Genomic DNA, 21,366 nt, shown 5'->3' with positions numbered 1-21,366 from the left:
CAACACTTTGGGATGCCAAGGCAGGAGGATTGCTTGAGTCCAGGAGTTCAAGATGAGCCTGGGCAATATAGTGAGACCTTGTCTCTACAAAAAGTAAACAAAATGAGCCGGGCGTGGTGGCGTGCACCTGTAGTCCCAGCGACTTGAGAGGCTGAGGTGGGAGGATCATTTGAGCCCGAGAGGTCAAGGCTGCAGTGAGCTGAGATTGTGCCACTGTACTCCAGTCTGGGCAATAGAGTGAGACCTTATCTCAACAACAACAGAAACAGATGGAGACACCGAAGCACAGAAATGTAACAGAGGACCTCCCAGGGTCCCCAAGTTGGTGGTGACAGAGCTGGAATCCACATGGAGCTGGTTGGCCCCAGAGGTCCTCCTCATATCACTGCACTACCTTGACTGACTGAAAGGGCTGATTCCAGGGCCAGGAGCCAGCATACCCCTGCCGAATTCTGCCTCCTCCTGTCTGGAGGCAGGGGCTGAATGAGATGATCTTCCCCTGAGGGGTCTTCCCACTGGCAGCCTCCTATCAAGGACCACAAACCTGTCTCTGGCCAACTGCCTCGTCAAGAGAGCTGGGGCTCAGCATCATCCTTCCCCACCCAATTCTGACCCCAGGATTGAACCCTCCCTCCTCCCATCCACAATCCAGGCCTAGGAGTTCAATGTTTGCTCAGCCTGGAGCTTCTGGTTGTCACCAGCTGTTGGAGGAAACTGGGCCTGGGCGTGGTTAGCAGTATCCTGGTTTTCATAGCTTGGAGCCTCCAGGAAGAACTATGGGCCCCCAGTCTGCCTGCTGCACCCCCTTTCCGTCCCTCCATGCCACTCCACCCACTTTCTGTTCAGCTGCCCAGTGGCTGTGCCACCAGCCATCCTCGATCTTATCTCCCCTTCCCTCTTGGCATTCTCCCTGGAGCCAGCAGTGGGGAGGCAGGGAGAGGGCCAGACGCAGGAGGATAGCTGGGTTTTAGAGCCCTTGTGGTAGCAGTCTGGCCACCCCTTCAGATGCCCTCTGGCAGCTGAGGACAGAGTCACTTGTGCAATTCTTATGCTGTCTATCCCCCTCCCAGCTCTGAGAGCCAAGAAAACAGCTCCCTCCTCCTCCTCATCCTAGCCAACCCAGCCTAGCCCTTGGCTTCCTGGAGCCCCTGTTCCCATTCCTAACCCACTGCTTCTTCCTCCCCGGACCAGACACAAGGCTGCAGCAGCACCTGGGAAAAACGCCTCCAGCGAGGACGAGGTGCTGCTGGGTGCCCGGCCCAGGCCCCGGAAGCCCTCTTTCCTGCGGGCCCTGCTGGCCACCTTCGGCTCCAGCTTCCTCATCAGCGCCTGCTTCAAGCTGATCCAGGACCTGCTGTCCTTCATTAATCCGCAGCTGCTCAGGTCTGTCCACCCTCCGGCTCACTACAGCCCTACCCTGGGCAGCAGGGCTGGCTGGCTGGCCCAGAAGAAGGAACAACGTACAGTGAAAAGAACCCCAGACCAGGAACCAGGGAGGCTAGCTCCACTTTCCATATGACCCTTGGCAAGAGGCATTGCCTGACTTGTTTCCTCACTCACATTCAACTTAGAATTGCTGTGCATATCGTATGTGCCAGGCACCCTGGTGCGTACGTTAACAAGCATTGGGTCTTTAAACCTTCCCAACAATCCTATGCGGAATTGCCCCATTCCCATGTCACAGATGAGAAAGCAGGAACTCAGAGAGGTGAACTGACTTGGCCAAGGGCACACAGCAAAGAAGGAATTGAGTCTGAGTCTAGGACTCTGAGCTCCGACTGCGGTGCTCTGTCCTCACCATTAGGCTTTAACATCTGTCTCGGGAGTGGCTTGGACTAGAATGAGCTCTCAAATGAGAAGGTGGGAAGGAGAGCTGCAGGGAGCTGAGTCCCCACCTCCTTGCCCCTCCGTGCATGCATTAATTTGTTCGGCAAACACTTATTGAACCTCCAGGGTACCAGAATGGTGCTTGATGCTAGGGATCTGAGGTCAGTAAGACAGGGTCCTGAGGTCTTATGGGAGAAACCAGCGTCTAAATCAATTAGAATTCAGTGGGGGGCGGAAGTGTTCTCAGGTGTCTGGAAAACCCCCAGAGGGGCAAAGAAGCCAGCCTGGGATGGAGCAGGGAGCGCCCACTGGCTCGGGAGATCAAAAAAATTTGGAGAGACAAGTAGGTGAAGAAATAGGAGAAAGTTCAGCCTCAGCTTAGTCACAAAGCCCTGAAACAGCATGACTCAGGTGTTTCTGAGTGGCAGAGGAAATGGCAACGAGAGGGAGGGGCAGGAAAACAGAGAGAGGGAGAGCTAAGGATATCCTTGAAAGATCTGAGCCAGGGAGGGGCATCTGGCTTCAAGGATCTCCTGCCAGGAGTGTGGGGGATGTAGGGCAGGGTGGCTGGATGGAAGCGGGCCAACCCGGTCAGATGGAGTCCAGGCCAGGAATGAGACAAGCATTCAGGAGCTATTCGGGAGATGGGCGTGTGTGCCAGAGAGACAGAGGAGTGCCAGGCAACCTGGGTGCTGGCCGGGGTAACTGGAGGATGATGGATCTTCTGCTGAGATGATGGGCTCAGTGAGAGGAGGAAGCTGGGCGTGGGGCAAGGTGGTGGATGGAGTCTGGTCATGTTGGGCCAGCTAGCTGGAAGTCAGACTCTTGAGTCCAAGAGTTTGAGACCAGCCTGAGCAACATAGCAAGACCCTGTCTTTACAAAAAACAAAAAGTTAAAATATTAGCCAGGCCTGGTGGCAAACGCCTAGAGTCAGTCCTAGCTACTCAAGAGGCTGAGGTGGGAAGACTGCTTGAGCCTGAGAGGCTGAGGCTGCCATGAGCTGTGATGGCGCCACTGTACTTGAGTCTAGGTGACAGAGAGAGACCCTGTCTCAAAAAAAAAAGAAAGAGAGAGAGAGAAAGAGAGACACCAGTCACTGGGCACTGATCTGGGGCCACTGGGGCCCACTCTACTCCAATATGACCTCCTCACCAAATGAGGCCACCTTCACAGATACCAGGGGTTGGGAGCTGAACATATCTTTTTGGAAGACACAACTCAAGCTATCACAGAAGGGGAGGCCTGGCTATGATTATGGCTGGAGGGCTCCACGGGGTCGACAGGAGAGTGTCCCAACGATGAAGAGACTCGGTCATGTCAATAGGTGAAGGTGTAGAGCTTCCAGCAGAGGTGGCCAGGATGAAGCTCAGTGGCAGAGGGGGCAACAGCGCAGCAAGTTCCTGAGGAGGCAGAGGAAGGCCAGGGCTCGAGGGCAGGGACATCCTCCTACAGCCTGAGCACCAGAAAAAGGAGGACAAGCCACTGGAGGGCAGTTCGTGGGTGGCAAGGATTTTGTGAGTGGCAGGGAGTCCTCAATGGGTGGCTAAGCAAGAAGGCAGGTAGTTGCTGAGAGGGGTGGGAGGATGGGACAGGCCTGAAGGGAAGAGAAGAGAGGTGAAGAAGGCCCCAAGATCGGGGGCAGATTAGGGACCCAGAGAAGGTCCCTAGGCAGTGCTGGGGGCCACTGAGGTTGGAAAGGTGGATTTGTGCGGTGAGAGTATTTGTGGTCATATGGCAGAATCTAGAGCCCCCAGCAGCCTAGGAGAAGGAGCAAGGAAGTCCAATCAATGGAAACGTGGCATTTCTTCCTGCCATAAGTCAGGAGGTAAGAAGGCAGGCAGGTGAGGCTGGTGGTGAGAGCGTGATAGATAGGGTGTGCAGCAGAGTCCGTGGTGGATAGAGAAGGAGGCGAAGGCAGAGTGGAGCTAGGACGTCATGGTCTTGAGGCAGTACTGGGTTGGCCCTCCCTGGCCCAAGGGGTTGGAGGGGGTGGAGGTTTCAGAGGCCGGGGGTGCAGTGGAGACTGTGGGTAAGAGCAAAGGGCAGCAGAGGAGGGAGCAGCCATGGGGGGAGCATTGCTCACCTCACCCCTCTCTCCTCCCCACAGCGTCCTGATCAGGTTTATCTCCAACCCCATGGCCCCCTCCTGGTGGGGCTTCCTGGTGGCTGGGCTGATGTTCCTGTGTTCCATGATGCAGTCGCTGATATTACAACAGTATTACCAGTGCATCTTCGTGACTGGGCTGAAGTTTCGTACTGGGATCATAGGTGTCATCTATAGGAAGGTCAGCTGGAGCAAGACCCAGGGGAGAGGCTGGCCCTGGGCGGCTTGCAAGAGGCTTGCAGCCAAGTCCACCCATCTACTGTCTACCTGCAGGCTCTGGTTATCACCAATTCAGTCAAACGTGCGTCCACCGTGGGGGAAATTGTCAACCTCATGTCAGTGGATGCCCAGCGCTTCATGGACCTTGCCCCCTTCCTCAACCTGCTGTGGTCAGCACCCCTGCAGATCATCCTGGCGATCTACTTCCTCTGGCAGGTAACTCTCCAACCCTGACCTCTGCCCACTTCCTCTGACCTTGCTGCCGAAGTGGCAAGAGAAGATTATTCTGGAACTGGGCGCATGGCACATGCTTGTAGGCCCAGCTACTCAGACGGCTGAGGCAGGAGGATCACTTGAGCCCAAGAGTTCTGGCTGCAGTGCGCCACAATTGTGCCTGCGAATAGCCACCGCACTCCAGCTTGGGCAACATAGCAAGACCTTGCATCTAAAAAGAAAGAAAACAAACAAACAAACAAACAAAAAACAAAAAAAGAAAGAAAGAGGGTTACTCTGGGTTAGCAGAGGGGATATAAAATTGACACAAGAGCTGGCCAGGCACGGTGGCTCATGCCTGTAATCCCAGCATTTTGGGAGGCCAAGACAGGTGGATCACAAGGTCAGGAGTTTAAGACCAGCCTGGCCAGGATGGTGAAACCCCGTCTCTACTAAAAATACAAAAATTAGCCAGATGCGGTGGTGGGTGCCTGTAGTCACAGCTACTCAGGAGGCTGAGGCAGGAGAATCGCTTGAACCCGGGAGGCAGAGGTTGCAGTGAGCTGAGATCATGCCACTGCACTCTAGCCTGGGTGACAGAGCAAGACTCTGTCCCAAAAAAAAAAAAAAAAAAAAGAATTGACACAAGAGCTTCCCTAGGCATTGGTGGGGATGGAAGAATAGGACTTCGAGGATGCTGATGTCTGCAACGGAATCTTCCCAACATCTGTTACTCTCCTTCCCGCAGAAGCCAGGGAGGAAAGAAAGACTTGGAGGGAGGTGGGTGTGACTCTGGCTGTCATCGTCTATATTTGCCTTCTGTGTGTCTGGACACCCTTCTATGTCTACTGTCTATCCCTGTCGTCGTTCTCTAATGGCTGGCTGCTTCTACAAATGTTGTGGTCATTCTGAATTTCTGTTTGGCCAACCGCCATCTTTTGCTTCCTGCCCATCTACACATTTCAAGTCAACAGGCCTCTGTTTGTCTGTTGGGTTCTCTCTGTAGACTTTGGTAATCTGTCCCTATGTGTCTCATCTAGCCACCGGTGTCTCCTCAGAACCTAGGTCCCTCTGTCCTGGCTGGAGTTGCTCTCATGGTCTTACTGATTCCACTCAACGGAGCTGTGGCTGTGAAGATGCGTGCCTTCCAGGTAGGTGCTGTCCGGGGTGCATGCTCCTGCCTGGGGCACCTGGCTGGCCTGGGGCACCTTCCCTGGGGGAAGGTGTCCACTAACCTTGGGGCCTCCCAGCTACCTTGCTTCCTGAGTATGGATGGCTACTAGCCACTTGCAGAAACCATAGCTTGCTCTTCCCTCACAACTCTCAGAGGGTTTTACTGACATTCTCATTTTGTAGCAGAAGAACCAGCACTTAGAGAAATAATGGCAGTCCAGAATCAGGCAGGGCTGGGACTTGAACCTGAGTATCCTGGTCTAATGATGAGTTTTCCCACTGCACTGTGCTAATCATGAATAGCCAGTCACTCAGTCCACTATTTGCAAACATTTATTAAAGTATATTTTGTCTTTTTTTTGAGACAGAGTCTCTCTTGGTCACCCAGGCTGGAATGCAGTGGCATGATCCCGGCTCACTGCAACCTCTGCCTCCCGGGTTCAAGTGATCCTCCCGCCTCAGCCTCCCTAGTAGCTGGGACTACGGGCACATGCCACCCGGCTCATTTTTTTTTTTTTTTTTTAAGTAGAGATGGGGTTTCACCATGTTGGCCAGGCTGGTCTCAAACTCCTGACCTCAGGTGATCCGTTAATCTTAACCTCCCAAAGTGCTGGGATTACAGGTATGAGCCATCCTACCTGGCCTATTGAAGTCTAGTAGCTTCCCACTGCCCATAGGAAAAATGACAAACTCCCTAAGAATACCCAGCAGGGCTTCTGCCTACCTTGCAAGTCCTCACCCCCTGGGGAATGGCCAAGTTCCAGCCAGTCTGGCCTTCTTTCTTTTCTCCACAGCACCAAGCTCAGGGTACCTCTAGGGGCCACCACGTATACTGTTCCCTCTGCCTGGAATGCTTGTCATCCCCCTCCTTGCCTGCCTAACTCCTTTCCTTCCCTTACCTTTCGTCATTAAAGTCACTTCCTCGGCTGGGCACAGTGACTCATGCCTGTAATCCCAGAGCTTTGGGGGGCCGAGGCAGGTGGATCACCTGAGGTTGAGAGATTGAGACCAGCCAGACCAACATGGAGAAATCCTGTTTCTACTAAAAATACAAAATTAGCCGGGTGTGGTGGCACATGCCTGTAATCCCAGCTACTCTGGAGTCTGAGGCAGGAGAATCCCTTGAACCCGGGAGGCGGAGGTTGCAGTGAGCCTAGATCGTGCCATTGCACTCCAGCCTGGGCAACGAGAGCGAACCTCCATCTCAAAAAAAAAAAAAAGTAACTCCCTCCAGAGGCCCACCCTGACTGCCCAGTCTCAGTCTAAGGTAGTTTCCCTGCCACCACCTCATTACTTTCTTACAGGATCCTGTGATTTCCCATCAGAACACACATAATGATTAATAATTAAGCATTTATTCAGACCATTGCTTATTGTATGCCTCCCCCATCAGACCATCACCTGTATGATGGCAGGGGCCTTGTCTGAATTCACTGTGACAAATTCCACATGTAGCCCATGGCCTGGCACATAGTAGGCACTCCATAAATGGGGGTTGAATGAATACATTAATCTGGTGTGCCACACCTTGGGCTAAGGTCTCGGAGAACAAAGAGAAATAAACAGCCCATCCCCTCAGGAAGTTCACAGTCTGATTAGAGAAACATATGTAAAGGAATGGTTATGGAACAAAAGGAAAGTGCAATGTGCTTTAGAAACCCAGGGAAGGGGACCAGGTGTGGTGGCTCACACCTGTAATCCCAGCACTTGGGGAGGCCAAGGTGGGAGGATCACATGAGGCCAGAAGTTTGAAACCAGCATGGGCAACATAGTGAGACCTTGTCTCTACAAAAAAATTTAAAAATTAGCTGGGCATGGTGGTTCATGCCTGTAGTTCCAGCTACTCAGGAAGCTGAGACAGGAGGATCAAAGGAGCCCAGGAGTTTGAGGCTGCAGTGAGCTATGATAGTACTGCTGCAGTCCAGCCTGGGCAACACAGTGAGACACCATCTCTAAAATAAACAGTAATAGCAATAAGAAGAAGAAGAAAAAGAAGAAGTAGGAGAAGAAACCCAGGGCAGGGGACAGAGGATGCTGCCTGGGGAGGCCAGTGCAGTGGCACTGAGGGTGGAGCTGGATCTCGTCAGGCAGAGGACACGGGGAGGCAGTGGCCATGCATTCCAGGCCAAGGCACAGCACAGGCCCAGCAAGGAGGTGTGAGAAGGAATAGTGGGCAGCGTGGAATGGCTGCAATGGATAAGATTGGACGGAAGGTAGGACCCTGTGGGCAGGAGGTCAGGGTAGGGAGCAGGTGTGCCACTGCCACTCTTTCTGCCCGCACAGGTAAAGCAAATGAAATTGAAGGACTCGCGCATCAAGCTGATGAGTGAGATCCTGAATGGCATCAAGGTGCTGAAGCTGTACGCCTGGGAACCCAGCTTCCTGAAGCAGGTGGAGGGCATCAGGCAGGGTGAGCTCCAGCTGCTGCGCACGGCGGCCTACCTCCACGCCATATCCACCTTCACCTGGATGTGCACCCCCTTCCTGGTGAGGCTCGGCACTGGGCTGGGCCCCTGCCTCTAGGGTTCTAGGTGCCCAGGCATGGCCGGGGCTCAGTGGACTCCACCCTGACACCACCCCCGTGCTGCTCAGGTGACCCTAATCACCCTCTGGGTGTACGTGTATGTGGACCCAAACAATGTGCTGGACGCCGAGAAGGCCTTCGTGTCTGTGTCCTTGTTTGATATCTTAAGACTTCCCCTCAACATGCTGCCCCAGTTAATCAGCAACCTGACTCAGGTAACCCTGGGGAGGGCTGGGGGCTCTTCTGGAGTTGGAACAGGTTGTTGGGGTCAGGGAAGGGTCATTTAGGGCAAGGGATAATCAGGGGGAGTTACTGGATTCAGGGAAGGTCGCTAGCATTATGAAGAGCTATTCAAGGTTGAATGAGGTCATTAAGGTCAGGGGTCAATTGGAGTCACAGGTGGTCAGGTCAGGTCTCTAGAAACCTGAGTTCTGTAGATAGCCTCCTGTTACCAGCCTGGACTTTCTCTTTGGGCAGTGGGAGCCGTGGAAGACTCAGTTGTGGGAGGGACGCCAGTGCTAGCGTCTGGGCCCTCAGGGGGTCCTGCCTAGCCCAGGACGCTGGGGACGGGGTGCGGGTAGGGGTTGGGGGTTGCGAAAGTACAATCTCCAGGGCTGACTCACATCCTCCTGCAGGCCAGTGTGTCTCTGAAACGGATCCAGCAATTCCTGACTCAAGATGAACTGGACCCCCAGTGTGTGGAAAGAAAGACCATCTCCCCAGGTCTAGAGAGCCCCTGCCTGGGCTGCCTGCCTCAGTCCTAACCCCAGAAAAACCTCTGTTTCAAGCTTTTCCATTGTTCTCTCCTGACCCCTTTTCTTCTTCCTCTCTTCACATCTGCTTTGACTCTGTGACCTCCTTCTCCCTTTTCTGGGTTCTCTGCTCTCCTCTGCCCTTCCCCACAGGGCTCCCCACATCCCTTTCTTCCTCCCTTCTCCCAAGGATCCCTTCCCCATGGCCCAGGCTCATCCCCTGTCCTCCTTTCCCCTGCCCCCCAGCCTCCCTGCCGGCTACCCCATCCCTTGGGCTCCCTCCCTGATCCTGCCCACCTTGGTCCTCTCAGGCTATGCCATCACCATACACAGTGGCACCTTCACCTGGGCCCAGGACCTGCCCCCCACCCTGCACAGGTACCAGCTTCTCCCACTACCTTCCCAGCTGCCCACAGTGGGCCGGAAGTTCAGATCAATAGCAGCACCCTGCAAAGCCTTTGACCAAGAATGCAGGAAGAGCTTCAGCTTGCCAGGGTGGTGTCTGGAAGGGAGGAGGGCTTGGTTCTCCAGGTGGAGGGTTGGAGACCAAAATCCTGATCCCTGCCTCTAACTGGACTCCTGGGGTCCTTGCCCCCAGCCTAGACATCCAGGTCCCAAAAGGGGCACTGGTGGCCGTGGTGGGGCCTGTGGGCTGTGGGAAGTCCTCCCTGGTGTCTGCCCTGCTGGGAGAGATGGAGAAGCTAGAAGGCAAAGTGCACATGAAGGTGAGAGAGGCAGGGGCTCCTGGGCAGGGTGTGGGGCTCAGCCAGGCCTTGGGCAAGCCCCGAGGTAAATTTCTCCTGTGGCCAGGGCTCTGTGGCCTACGTGCCCCAGCAGGCATGGATCCAGAACTGCACTCTTCAGGAAAATGTGCTTTTCGGCCAAGCCCTGAACCCCAAGCGCTACCAGCAGGCTCTGGAGGCCTGTGCCTTGCTAGCTGACCTGGAGATGCTGCCTGGTGGGGACCAGACAGAGATTGGAGAGAAGGTACGGAGTCTTCTTCTATCCCTAAGGGGCTAGTCCATAGAGCTGCCTGCCTCAACCTAGCCCAGGTCCATATATTCATCCCTTCATTCACACACTGGTGTAACGTTATACCCAACTCTGTGCCAGGCACTGAGGAAACAGATCTATTAGCAAATCTGTTTAGTGAACAAGTAGGGGCTACTGAATATTCTAGGAGCCAGGCTGAAGGCCTGTGCAGGGTACAGAGAGGGCGCAGCAGGGAGCCTACATAAGGAAGAGCATCACTTTTTTTTTTCCTTTCTGAGATAAGGCCTCACTCTGTTACCCAGGATGGATGCTGTGGTGAGATCATGGCACGCTGCAGCTTGGAACTCCTGGGCTCCAGCGATCCTTTAGCCTCAGCCTCCCGAGTAGCTGGGACCACAGGCACATGCCACCATACCCAGCTAAATTTTAATTTTTTTTTTTAGAGACAGCATCTTGCCATGTCGCCCAGGCTGGCCTTGAACTCCTGGGCTCAGGAGATCCTTCCACCTTGGCCTGCCAGAGTACTGGGATTACAGGCATAAGCTGCTGCACCTGGCTGAGCATCACTTTTTTTTTTTCTAGACAGAGCCTTGCTCTGTCACCCAGGCTGGAGTGCAGTGGTGCGATCATGGCTCACTGCAACCTCCACCTCCCGGGTTCAAGCAATTCTCATGTCTCAGCCACCCGAGTAGCTGGGATTACAGGTGTGCACCCCCACACTTGGCTAATTTTTGTATTTTTAGTAGAGACGGGGTTTTGCCATGATGGCCGGTCTGGTCTTGAACTCCTGGCTTCAAGTGATTCCCCTGCCTCAGCCTCTCAAAGTACTGGAATTACAGGTATGAACACCATGCCCAGCCTTGAGCATCATTTTTGAGCTCAATTTTAACAACTGAGGATGAGTTGCTTATCATTTATCTATTCATTCATTCACCATATATTTATTAAGCACCCACTCTATTCTGGGAAATAGTATACAGTAGTGAATACTAAAATACCAGGCTAAAATCTCTACCTTCATATAGCTCACATTCTTGTGGCAGGAAGAGATAATAAGAAAGATAAATAAGTACAATATATAATATGTTAGATAAATGTTCAGTGGGAAAAATAAAGCAGGGAAAGAATACAGGAATGCCCGCAGGGTTAAATTATTGAGGTAGCTTGGGAAATCCTCACTGAGAATCGGAGAACTCAGCAAAGAGACCGAGTGAGCCTCGTCAGGAGCCAGGAAGCTCTGTCTGGGGCCACGGAACCCTATGTGGGATCTTGGAGTTCTCTGGCATGACTAGGGGTTGGGAAATGGAGGGAAAAGATAAGGAGAGGCAGAACCCTGATTACCTTGGTTAAGATTTTGGCCTTTACTCTAAAAAACGTGGAACATTGGGGAAAGTTTGGGGCTTTGCTTTTTAATTATTTTTAACTGTGGTAAAACACACATAACATAAAATATATCATCTTGCCAGGCATGGTGGCTCCCAGTACTCTGGGAGGCTGAGGCGGGTGTATCATTTGAGGTCAGGAGTTCAAGGCCAGCCTGGCTAACATGATAAAACCCTATCTCTACTAGAAATACAAAAAAATTAGCCAAGTGTGATGGCACGTGCCTGTAGTCCCAGCTACTCAGGAGGCTGAGGCAGGAGAATTGCGTAAGCCCAGGAGGCAGAGGTTGCAGTGAACTGAGATTGATTGTATCACTGCATTCGAGCCGGGGTGACAGAGCGAGACTCTGTCTCAGAAAAAACAAAAAAACAAAAAACAACTTAATCATTTTTCAGCATGCAGTTCAACAGTGTTAAGTATATTTACAGTGCTGTGCAACCAATCTCCAGAACCCTTTCATCTTGCAAAACTAAAACTGCATCTACTAGGCAACTCCTCATTCCCCACTGCCTCTAGCCCCAGTAACCACCATTCTATTTTCTGTTCCTAGGAATTTGACTATTTAGTATCTTAGTCCATTTTCTATTGCTTATAAGAGAATGCCTGAAACTAGGTAATTTATAAAGAAAAGAAATGTATTTTGTGCAGTTATGGAGACTGAGGAGTCCACGGTCCAGGGGCTGCCTCTGGAGAGGGCCTCTTGTTAGCGGGGCATCTGCAGAGTCCCAAGGCCACACAGAGCATCCCATGGCAAGGGGACCAAGCATGCTAGCTCAGGTCTCTCTTCCTTCCTTTCTTTCTTTCTTTTTTTTTTTTTTTTTTGAGACAAGGCCTCACTCTGTTGCCCAGACTGTAGACTGGAGTGCAGAGCGTGATCTTGGCTCACTGGAACCTCTGCCTCCTGGGTTCAAACAATTCTCCTGCCTCAGCCCCCCGAATAGCTGGGATTACAGGTGAGTGCAACTACAGCCCGATTAATTTTTGTATTTTTAGTAGAGACGGGTTTCACCATGTTGTCCATGCTGGTCTCGCACTCCTGACTTCAAATGATCCACCCACCTCAACCTCCCAAATTGCTGGGATTACAGGCATGAGCCACCACGCTCGGCCTCAGGTTTCTCTTCCTTTCTTATAAAGCCACCAGTCCCATTCCCCCAGTAACCCATTCACACATCAACCTATTAATCCATAATGGATCAACCATTCATGAGGGCTCTGTTTTCATGACCTAATCACCTGGTAAATGCTTCCCTTCAATCCTGCCACACTGGGGGGCTAAGTTTCAACATGAACTTTGGAAGGAACAAATATTTCAGCCATATCACCTAGCTACTTCACGTAAGTGGAATCATCCAGCATTTGTCTTTTGGTGATGGGCTTATTTCACTTAGCGTAATGTCCTCAAGGCATAGCCATGTTGTAGCATGTGTGTCAGAATTTCTCTCCAAGTAAGACTGAATGATATTTCATTTTATATATATATGTATATATATATATATACACACACACACACACACATATACACACATTTGTGTGTCCATTCATCCATAGATGGGTTGGGCAGAACACCAAGCTGGTCAGGATGGTGACCAATGGAGCAGAATGGCCTCACCTACCCCAGGAGGACTTACCCTTTACCTCTGTCCCTCACACATTGCAGGGACAGACTAGGCCCCATGTGAAATACAGATTCAGAAGTCTGCTGTTCTGGCCAGGCACAGTGGCTCACACCTGTAATCCCAGCACTTTACTTTGGGAGGCTGAGGTGGGCCGATTGCTTGAGCTCAGGAGCTCGAGGCTAGCCTGAGCAACATACGGAGATTCTGTCTCTATAAAAAATAAAACATTTTAGTCAGTAGCCAGGCATGGTGGTCCTGCAATCAATCCTAGCTACTCGGGAGGCTGAGGCGTAAGAATTGCTCAAACTCGAGAGGCAGAGGTTGCAGTGAGCCAAGATCACACCACTGCACTCCAGCCTGGGCGACAGAGTGAGACTCCATCTCAGAAAACGAACAACAAACAAAAAAATCTGCCATCCCAAATAACAGTGCACAGGCCATTGTCTCCCTGTGCCTGTCTGACCCCATTTTTCCCACCCCTCGCCTCCCTCCAGGGCATTAACCTGTCTGGGGGCCAGCGGCAGCGGGTCAGTCTGGCTCGAGCTGTGTACAGTGATGCCGATATTTTCTTGCTGGATGACCCACTGTCCGCGGTGGACTCTCATGTGGCCAAGCACATCTTTGACCACGTCATCGGGCCAGAAGGTGTGCTGGCAGGCAAGGTGAGGCCTGCTGGAGGCTAAGGGGGTTAAAAGGTGAGATCTGAGGCCCGAAGAGAGAGCTGGTGAGACGCTGAGGGGTTTGGATGCGACCTGGAGGTGTCGGGAGGAGGTGCGAGAAGTGGGCATGTGGGTTGGGCATCAGGAGAAACCTGTGGGGACAACTCCCCCACCTGCGAGGTTCTCAGCAGCCTGTGGCGAGCACAAGGTGAGTCACCCATGTGCTTGTCCAAGCTCCCTGGCACATGGGCACACCTCACACTCACTCTGTGGCTCCGTGCCTGTGCTGGGGGTGTGTGCGACGGTGGTAGGGGTGACAGCCTGCTGCCTTCTCCCCAGACGCGAGTGCTGGTGACGCACGGCATTAGCTTCCTGCCCCAGACAGACTTCATCATCGTGCTAGCTGATGGACAGGTGTCTGAGATGGGCCCCTACCCAGCCCTGCTGCAGCGCAATGGCTCCTTTGCCAACTTTCTCCACAACTACGCCCCCGATGAGGACCAGCACCTGGAGGACAGCTGGATCGGTATCTGCTGTCCTGGGCTCTCTGATTCCTGTGCCTTCCCAGCATCCCTTCTGTCTGGGGTCTCTGAGTGTGTCTAGACTGGCCTAGTGTCGTGCCAGGCAGGTTCTGGGAAACTTGGGCCATGTGTGTGACACTCACCAGAGGGAAAGTAGACTAGACATAGTCGAGTCCCACTGCCTCCTCCACCCTAACTGTGGGAACTCAGATCCTCAGCTCCGGTCTCAAAGCCTGTTTTCTTTCTTTCTTTTTCTTTTTCTTTTTCTTTCTTTTTTTTTTTTTTTTTTTGAGACGGAGTCTCACTCTGTCACCCAGGCTGAAGTGCCGTGGCGCAATCTCAGCTCATTGCAACCTCTGCCTCCCAGGTTCAAGTGATTCTCCTGCCTCAGGCTCCCAAGTAGCTGGGACTACAGGCATGCGCCACCACACCTGGCTAATTTTTGTATTTTTAATAGAGGCAGGGTTTCACCATGTTGGCCAGGATGGTCTTGATTTCTTGACCTCGTGATCTGCCCGCCTTGGCCTCTCAAAGTGCTGGGATTACAGGTGTGAGCCACCTTGCCCGATCTCAGAGCCTGTTTTCCATCTGTTGAAAGCATAGGAGGGCCCAGGCCCAGCTTGTGTAGCAAGGCTGCTTCATGGATAAATAGTTTGGCAAGTCTGCAAGTGCTTGGCACAGCCATTTATTTATCAACCAAAATTTATTGGACAATCACTATATCCAGGCACTGTTCCAGACACTAAGATATAGCAGTGAGCTAACAAAAAAAATTACAGTCCTCATGGAGCTTGTTGAAGTCTCTGGCTCACAACACGCCCCTGGCTCCTTGTTGCCCAGACCTAGTTCCGCAGCCCCCAATTCTGGATTGGCTCACAGACCTTTCCTGGGCTTTCTTGCACATGGGTATATGTACAGCCAACGTGCCTTGAACATTCACCAAGTGCTGTGCCTCTTGCTCACACACTAGACACATTTTCTTTTAAGCCTACAGCCTACAGTCATGCAGACTTTTTTTTTTCCCCCCCCCCTTTTTTTTTCCCCCCACTCTGTTGCCCAGGCTGGAGTGCAGTGGTGCGATCTTGGTTCACTGCAACCTTTGCCTCCCGGGTTCACGCCATTCTCCTGCCTCAGCTTCCTAAATAGCTGGGATTACAGGCACCCACCACCACACCTGGCTAATTTTTGTAATTTTAGTAGAGACAGGGTTTCACCATGTTGGCCAGGCTGGTCTGAATCTCCTGACCTCGTGAGCTGCCTGCCTCAGCCTCCTCAAGTGCTGGGATTAGAGGCGTGAACCACCACACCCAGCCAAGGACGTGGGTTTTAAGCTCAGCCAGTCTGACTCCAGAGCCCAAGTTCCTAACCCTTGTATTTGAGTCCCTTTCTCCATAATTTGTGAAGAGAAGTTTTTCTTGTTGCCTAACCCAAGTCTTTCTTGTTGCCCTTTCAATCCCCCTCATTTTATTTTCATGCTTGTCCATTGAGCCCCTTTCATTAGAGTGGGGAATGGGAGATGCCAGGGGCGTGCAGGGAGAACTAGCTGAACTCTCTCCTTCCTCCAACCCCACTGCAGCGCTGGAAGGTGCGGAGGATAATGAGGCACTGCTGATTGAAGACACACTCAGCAACCACACGGATCTGACAGACAGTGATCCAGTCACCTATGCGGTCCAGAAGCAGTTTATGAGGTGAGCTCCTGAGAGCCCCCAGCCCTCCAGGAGGCTGTATCGGGGCTCCCCAAGCCCTGCCAGGTGGGGTACAGGTTTCTCCCTGACACTCCCAGCCTCTGTCCTGGGGGGTGCCTGAGGCCCCCTCCCTGGGCCTGACCAGCTGCCTCCACAGACAGCTGAGTGCCCTGTCATCGGATGGGGAGGGACAGGGTCAGCCTGCACCCCGGAGGCGCCTGGGTCCATCAGAGAAGGTGCGGGTGACAGAGGCGAAGGCAGATGGGGTACTGACCCAGAAGGAGAAAGCAGAGATTGGCACTGTGAGTCGGTGGGGCAAGAGGGGCTGGAGGGGATGGACAGGCAGGCCCCAGCAGCCCCAGGGTTTATGGAGTCTCCTATCCCTGACTGCCATGGCTGCTCCCTATAGGTGGAGCTGAGTGTGTTCCGGGATTATGCCAAGGCTGTGGGGCTCTGTACCACACTGGCCATTTGTCTCCTGTATGTGGGCCAAAGTGCGGCTGCCATTGGAGCCAATGTGTGGCTCAGTGCCTGGACGAATGATGCCATGGTGGACAATAGACAGAACAACACTTCCCTGAGGCTGGGCGTCTATGCCGCCTTAGGAATTCTGCAAGGTGAGCCTGCAGGAGTGTCCAGAAGGGGCTCCAATATCCCTTCTTCTCTGGGCTGCCAGGCGCCCCAAACCATGCCCTTGCATCCAAGCCCCCCTAACCCACTCTGGTCAACCCATGTCTCTGATTCTACCCCTTCGTGCCCGCTCAATAGTCCAGGTGAGCCAGTGCCCTCTGCCTTCTCCAACAGGGCTCCTAGTGATGCTGTCAGCCATGGCCATGGCAGCGGGTGGCATCCAGGCTGCCCGTGTGTTGCACCAGGCACTGCTGCACAACAAGATACGCTCGCCACAGTCCTTCTTTGACACCACACCCTCAGGCCGCATCCTGAACCGCTTCTCCAAGGACATCTACATCATTGATGAACTTCTGGCCCCTGTCATCCTCATGCTGCTCAATTCCTTCTTCAATGCCATCTCCACTCTTGTGGTCATCGTGGCCAGCACGCCGCTCTTTACTGTGGTCATCCTGCCCTTGGCTGTGCTCTACACTTTGGTGCAGGTGTGGGGTGGGCGTGATTCCAGTGTGGGTGTGGTGCTGGTGTGGGGCGGGGCATCCACATGGGCGGGGGCAACAGGGTTGGGACGCTTCAGGCCACCAGCATTACAGGGTTTTGTTAGGGGCAGTCATTGCTTAACATTTATGTTAGGGGAGCCATTACTTAACCTCTTTGAAACTCATTTGCCTCACCTGTAAAATAGAATGACTCATAGACCTTCCTCATGGAGCTGGTGAGAGAATAAAATGAAATAGTTATACATTGTAGCTGGCACTGGGACTTTCCTGTTGGCTTTTTTTTTTTCTTTTTTTTGAGATGGAGTCTCGCTCTGTCGCTCAGGCTGGAGTGCAGCTGCACAATCTCGGCTCACTGCAATCTCCGCCTCCCAGGTTCAAGCAATTCTCCTGTTTCAGCCTCCCAAGTAGCTGGGATTACAGGCACGCACCACCACGCCCAGCTAATTTTTGTAGTTTTAGTAGAGATGGAGTTTTTTTATGTTGGCCAGGCTAGTCTTGAACTCCTGACCTCAAGTGAATCCACCCGCCTCAGCCTCGCGAAGTGTTGGGATTACAGGTGGGAGCCACCATGCCTGGCCTTCCTGTTGGCTGTTTTTTTTTGATGAAACATTGTCAACAGTTTGGGACACGTTATCCTTTCCTTCCTTTTACACATATCTAAACATACGTGTATGCATGTGTTTAACATAGATGAGGTGATACAGCTACTGTAAAAGGCCTTTGCAGACACTGAACTCCTGTTCTGTAATGAATTAGTCAGTTGCCAGGGACAGATGCTCAACACCTGGGTACAGCGACCATGCTGTAGGCTGTGCTCTGTGCTGGGCTAGGGGAGGATCAGATAGACACCCTGTATAGTCCTTGATATACAGGACTATAGGCCACGGAGGAGAGGATGGAAACTGGAGGCAGAGCAGTGTTGTTGTGGGGTTGAAGCAGAGACAGTCAGAGGGAAGGCGTGAATGACACATCAAGGCCGCAAGTCTTGGGTCCTTGGAAGTGGGGGAAGACAGTGATGTCTCGTGGTGGGAGTGAGGCTGGCTGGGAGGACTCATCTGAAAATGGATGAGTTCAGAGACAGGCAGGACTGAGTTGGGGGTTCCATGGCCCTGACCCCAAACTCCTTCTCCCTCCATCAGCGCTTCTATGTAGCCACATCACGGCAACTGAAGCGGCTGGAATCAGTCAGCCGCTCACCTATCTACTCCCACTTTTCGGAGACAGTGACTGGTGCCAGTGTCATCCGGGCCTACAACCGCAGCCGGGACTTTGAGGCCATCAGTGATACTAAGGTGGATGCCAACCAGAAAAGCTGCTACCCCTACATCATCTCCAACCGGTCAGAAGCCGCCTCCCTCACTCCCTGCTCCTCCAGGAATTCCCAGCAGGCTCTCTGGTGTTCAGCGTCCTTGTCCCTCCTTTCCTCTAAGCAGAAAACTGGCCCCTCCCTGCCCCTGCCCCATTTCCTCCTCATCTGATCCCTCACAGGTGGCTGAGCGTCGGAGTGGAGTTTGTGGGGAACTGTGTGGTGCTCTTTGCTGCACTATTTGCTGTCATTGGGAGGAGCAGCCTGAACCCGGGGCTGGTGGGCCTTTCCGTGTCCTACTCCTTGCAGGTATGAATGACCTGGACCCCATGGCAGGGCCACCAGTGGGACAGATACCACACAGGTGTTCCAGGCATCTCCCGAATGCCCCTCCCTGCTCAGTATGGGCACCAGCCACAGGGTCTGCTCTCAGGGACTGTGTGAGAAAAAAAAAAAAGAAAAAAGAAAAAAAAATCACTGAGTTGACAAGTTTATAACCACACACAACAGCTGGATGTTCCTACTTTCCTTCCCCAAGAAGCCCATGTTCTCACATTCAGAAATAATTCTTTTGAATAATCTCTGTCCTCAAACCCCACATCTCCCTCCTGCTCAGCCGTCGACCTTGCCTGACACCTCACACGCCAGCTGGAGAGACCCCCAGCAGCAGGCCATCGTGCTTCAGGCTAAGCAGGTCTTTGTGGCTGGAGAAACAAAAGGTTTTAAAAGCCCAGAACGGCGACTGGCCGCAGTGACTCACACCTGTAATCCCAGCACTTTGGGAGGCTGAGATGGGTGGATCACCTGAGGCCAGGAGTTCCAGACCAGCCTGGCCAACATGGTGAAACCTCATCTTTACTTAAATACAAAAATTAGCCAGCCATGGTGGCAGGCATCTGTAATCCCAGCTACTCAGGAGGCTGAGGCAGGAGAATCGCTTGAACCTGGGAGGCAGAGGTTGCAGTGAGCCAAGATCATGCCACTGTACTCCAGCCTGGGTGACAGAGCGAGACTCCATCTCAAGAGAAAAAAAAAAAAAAAAAGTGCAGAGGAGTTTTCTTGCTTTGGGGTGTTGTAGAAATGATCTTGGAGCTTAGCCCCAAAGGACAAACAGAGTTTGTCTTGTCTCTGGGCAAGTTGTAGGCTCATGTGACAGGTCAGGACAGTGTAGGGCTGGCATACCCCTCACATTCACATGCTTGCAGAGAAAGTACACAGACAAGGTGACTGAAGCCTGGGTTGCAGGTCAGGCAGGTCATCCTGATGCCAGCTTGTACTGTCAAAGAGTCACCTAAATGCAAATGGAATTTTTGCAAAGCAGATCACATTGTTAATACCTCAGGTGGCTCAAATCTTGAACGCGCTGGCAAACAAAAAGCAATCCAGAAAGGTCAGTTTTCACAAGCGTCAGTGTGCATATGAATCAACTTGTTAAAATGTACATTTTGATTCAGTAGATCTAGGATGGGGCTCAGGACTCTGCATTTTGATCAAGACTCCTTGGTACGCAAAGTGTGGCCCATGGGCCAGTTGCATCAGCGTTCTCTGGGTGCTTGTTAGAAATGAAGAATCTCAGGTCCCAAGTCCCACCTCAGACTATGGAATCCGGCGTTGCATTTTAACGAGATTCTCTGGGAAGTCTTATACATATTAAAGTTTGAGAAGCAGCAGACGAGGTGGTCCTTGGTTAATTCTGCACTGTCATCCATGGGCTAGGATCCCACTGATGGGCACATGATCCAGGAGTCTGAACTCCTCCCAAAGCCATTGTGGTGGGGAGGGGAGATCACCACACCTATAACCCGGTCTCTTTGGCCAGGTGACATTTGCTCTGAATTGGATGATACGAATGATGTCAGATTTGGAGTCTAACATCGTGGCTGTGGAGAGGGTCAAGGAGTACTCCAAGACAGAGACAGAGGTGGGTACTGGGATGAGCCTGGGACAGGGGGAATCTGAAGTAGCTGGGGAAGAAAGCTTGGTGGCCTTCCCTCCCTAAACCTCAGGGCCAGCTGTGTATGCGACTCTTCATTCATTTATCCATTCACTCCTTACTGAGCATCAACCACCGCTCTGTGCTAGGGGGTGCAGAGAGATCAGAGTTGAGCAAGACGGTGTTTGCCCTCAGGTGATTCTGATTTGGTGGGAGGGGTAAGACCTATTGCAGGGCTTTGCAATGGATGACCAGAGCTCTGGTGTGGTGCACCCGGAGTGGGCAGATGAGGGAGATCCTTCGGCTAGGGTGACCAGGGCAGATGAGCTTAGATGAGAAGGATGGACAGGCCTTGATAGACTAGGTAAGATGGTGGGGTGGGCAGTGGGAAGGTGAGCATTCCAGTCAAACAGACCAGCCTGGGCAAAGTGGAGGTGGGGCAGCATGCCCTTTGTTGGGGAAAAGGAGTTGTCCCCTACTAGGGGTTCCAGACTTTTCTCCACCGCCCCCTCTCATGGTCACACCTCAGACCTCTTCATGCCCAGAAGCTGTAGCATCGGTGTCAAGTATCCCAACTTTGGCCCACGCTCCTATCCCTCCTTGTTCTCATGTTCCAAGTCCCCCTCTGTCACAGCAGTCTGCCTTCACTGGGATCCCCAATCCCATGACCCCCCTTTGTGTTTCTGTCCATCAGCTTCTCTGCCTTCACCTCCCTCCCCGGCCAGCCTAGAGTCTATGCTCCACCAACACAAATGCTCTCACCTGCCTCACCCTTCTCTCTCAGTTGTACTCACCTCCAAAACCCCACCCCCGCTGAGCCCACCAATCTGCCTTCTTCAAGCCTGCACCGAGCACTTAAAACCTTGCAGGAGACCAGGTGCAGTGGCTCATGCCTGTAATCCCAGCACTTGGGGAGGCCAAGGCGGATGGATCACTTGAGGTCAGGAGTTCAAAACCAGACTGGCCAACATGGTGAAACCCCATCTCTACTAAAAATACAAAAAAATAGCCAGGCGTGGTGGTACATACCTGTATTCCCAGCTACTTGGGAGTCTGAGGCAGGAGAATCACTTGAACCCAGGCGGTGGAGGTTGCAGTGAGCCAAGATTGCACCACTACACCCCAGCCTGGATGACAAGAGTGAGACTCTGTCTAAAAAAAAAAAAAAAAAAGCCTTGCAGGAGAAAAATCACTGAGTTGACAAGTATATAACCACACACCACGGCTGCATGTTCCTACTTTGCTTCCCCAAGAAGCCCGTGTTCTCACGTTCAGAAAAACATCTTTTGAATAATCTCTGTCCTCAAACCCCACATCTCCT

The 21,366-nt window shown here is 52.5% G+C and overlaps 1 protein-coding gene across 3 annotated transcripts in view; it reads left to right on the top strand.

Moving 5' to 3' along the window:
• The window catches only part of ABCC3 (ATP binding cassette subfamily C member 3), a 55,473-nt gene that overhangs the window by 23,924 nt on the left and 10,183 nt on the right, over positions 1-21,366 (top strand). For 2 of the 3 annotated variants that reach the window (XM_021929025.2, XM_017950569.2), the window contains exons 8-26: positions 1,192-1,383; positions 3,936-4,113; positions 4,206-4,367; positions 5,423-5,515; positions 7,821-8,024; positions 8,130-8,276; positions 8,697-8,784; positions 9,125-9,191; positions 9,412-9,538; positions 9,624-9,800; positions 13,303-13,470; positions 13,807-13,993; positions 15,565-15,679; positions 15,834-15,978; positions 16,086-16,293; positions 16,481-16,791; positions 17,946-18,145; positions 18,295-18,421; positions 19,932-20,033. In XM_021929025.2, the coding sequence (XP_021784717.1) occupies positions 1,192-1,383; positions 3,936-4,113; positions 4,206-4,367; positions 5,423-5,515; positions 7,821-8,024; positions 8,130-8,276; positions 8,697-8,784; positions 9,125-9,191; positions 9,412-9,538; positions 9,624-9,800; positions 13,303-13,470; positions 13,807-13,993; positions 15,565-15,679; positions 15,834-15,978; positions 16,086-16,293; positions 16,481-16,791; positions 17,946-18,145; positions 18,295-18,421; positions 19,932-20,033 (2,998 nt within the window). The remainder of the gene's footprint in view (positions 1-1,191; positions 1,384-3,935; positions 4,114-4,205; positions 4,368-5,422; positions 5,516-7,820; positions 8,025-8,129; positions 8,277-8,696; positions 8,785-9,124; positions 9,192-9,411; positions 9,539-9,623; positions 9,801-13,302; positions 13,471-13,806; positions 13,994-15,564; positions 15,680-15,833; positions 15,979-16,085; positions 16,294-16,480; positions 16,792-17,945; positions 18,146-18,294; positions 18,422-19,931; positions 20,034-21,366) is intronic. The other variant, XM_021929026.2, reaches the window with a different exon arrangement.

This window comes from Papio anubis, chromosome 17 (genome assembly GCF_008728515.1).
Source record: "Papio anubis isolate 15944 chromosome 17, Panubis1.0, whole genome shotgun sequence".
In the NCBI taxonomy this organism is placed as follows: Eukaryota; Metazoa; Chordata; class Mammalia; order Primates; family Cercopithecidae; genus Papio; species Papio anubis.
The sequence above is the reverse complement of the archived record's forward strand: the minus strand, read 5'-3'. Positions and strand labels throughout refer to the sequence as shown.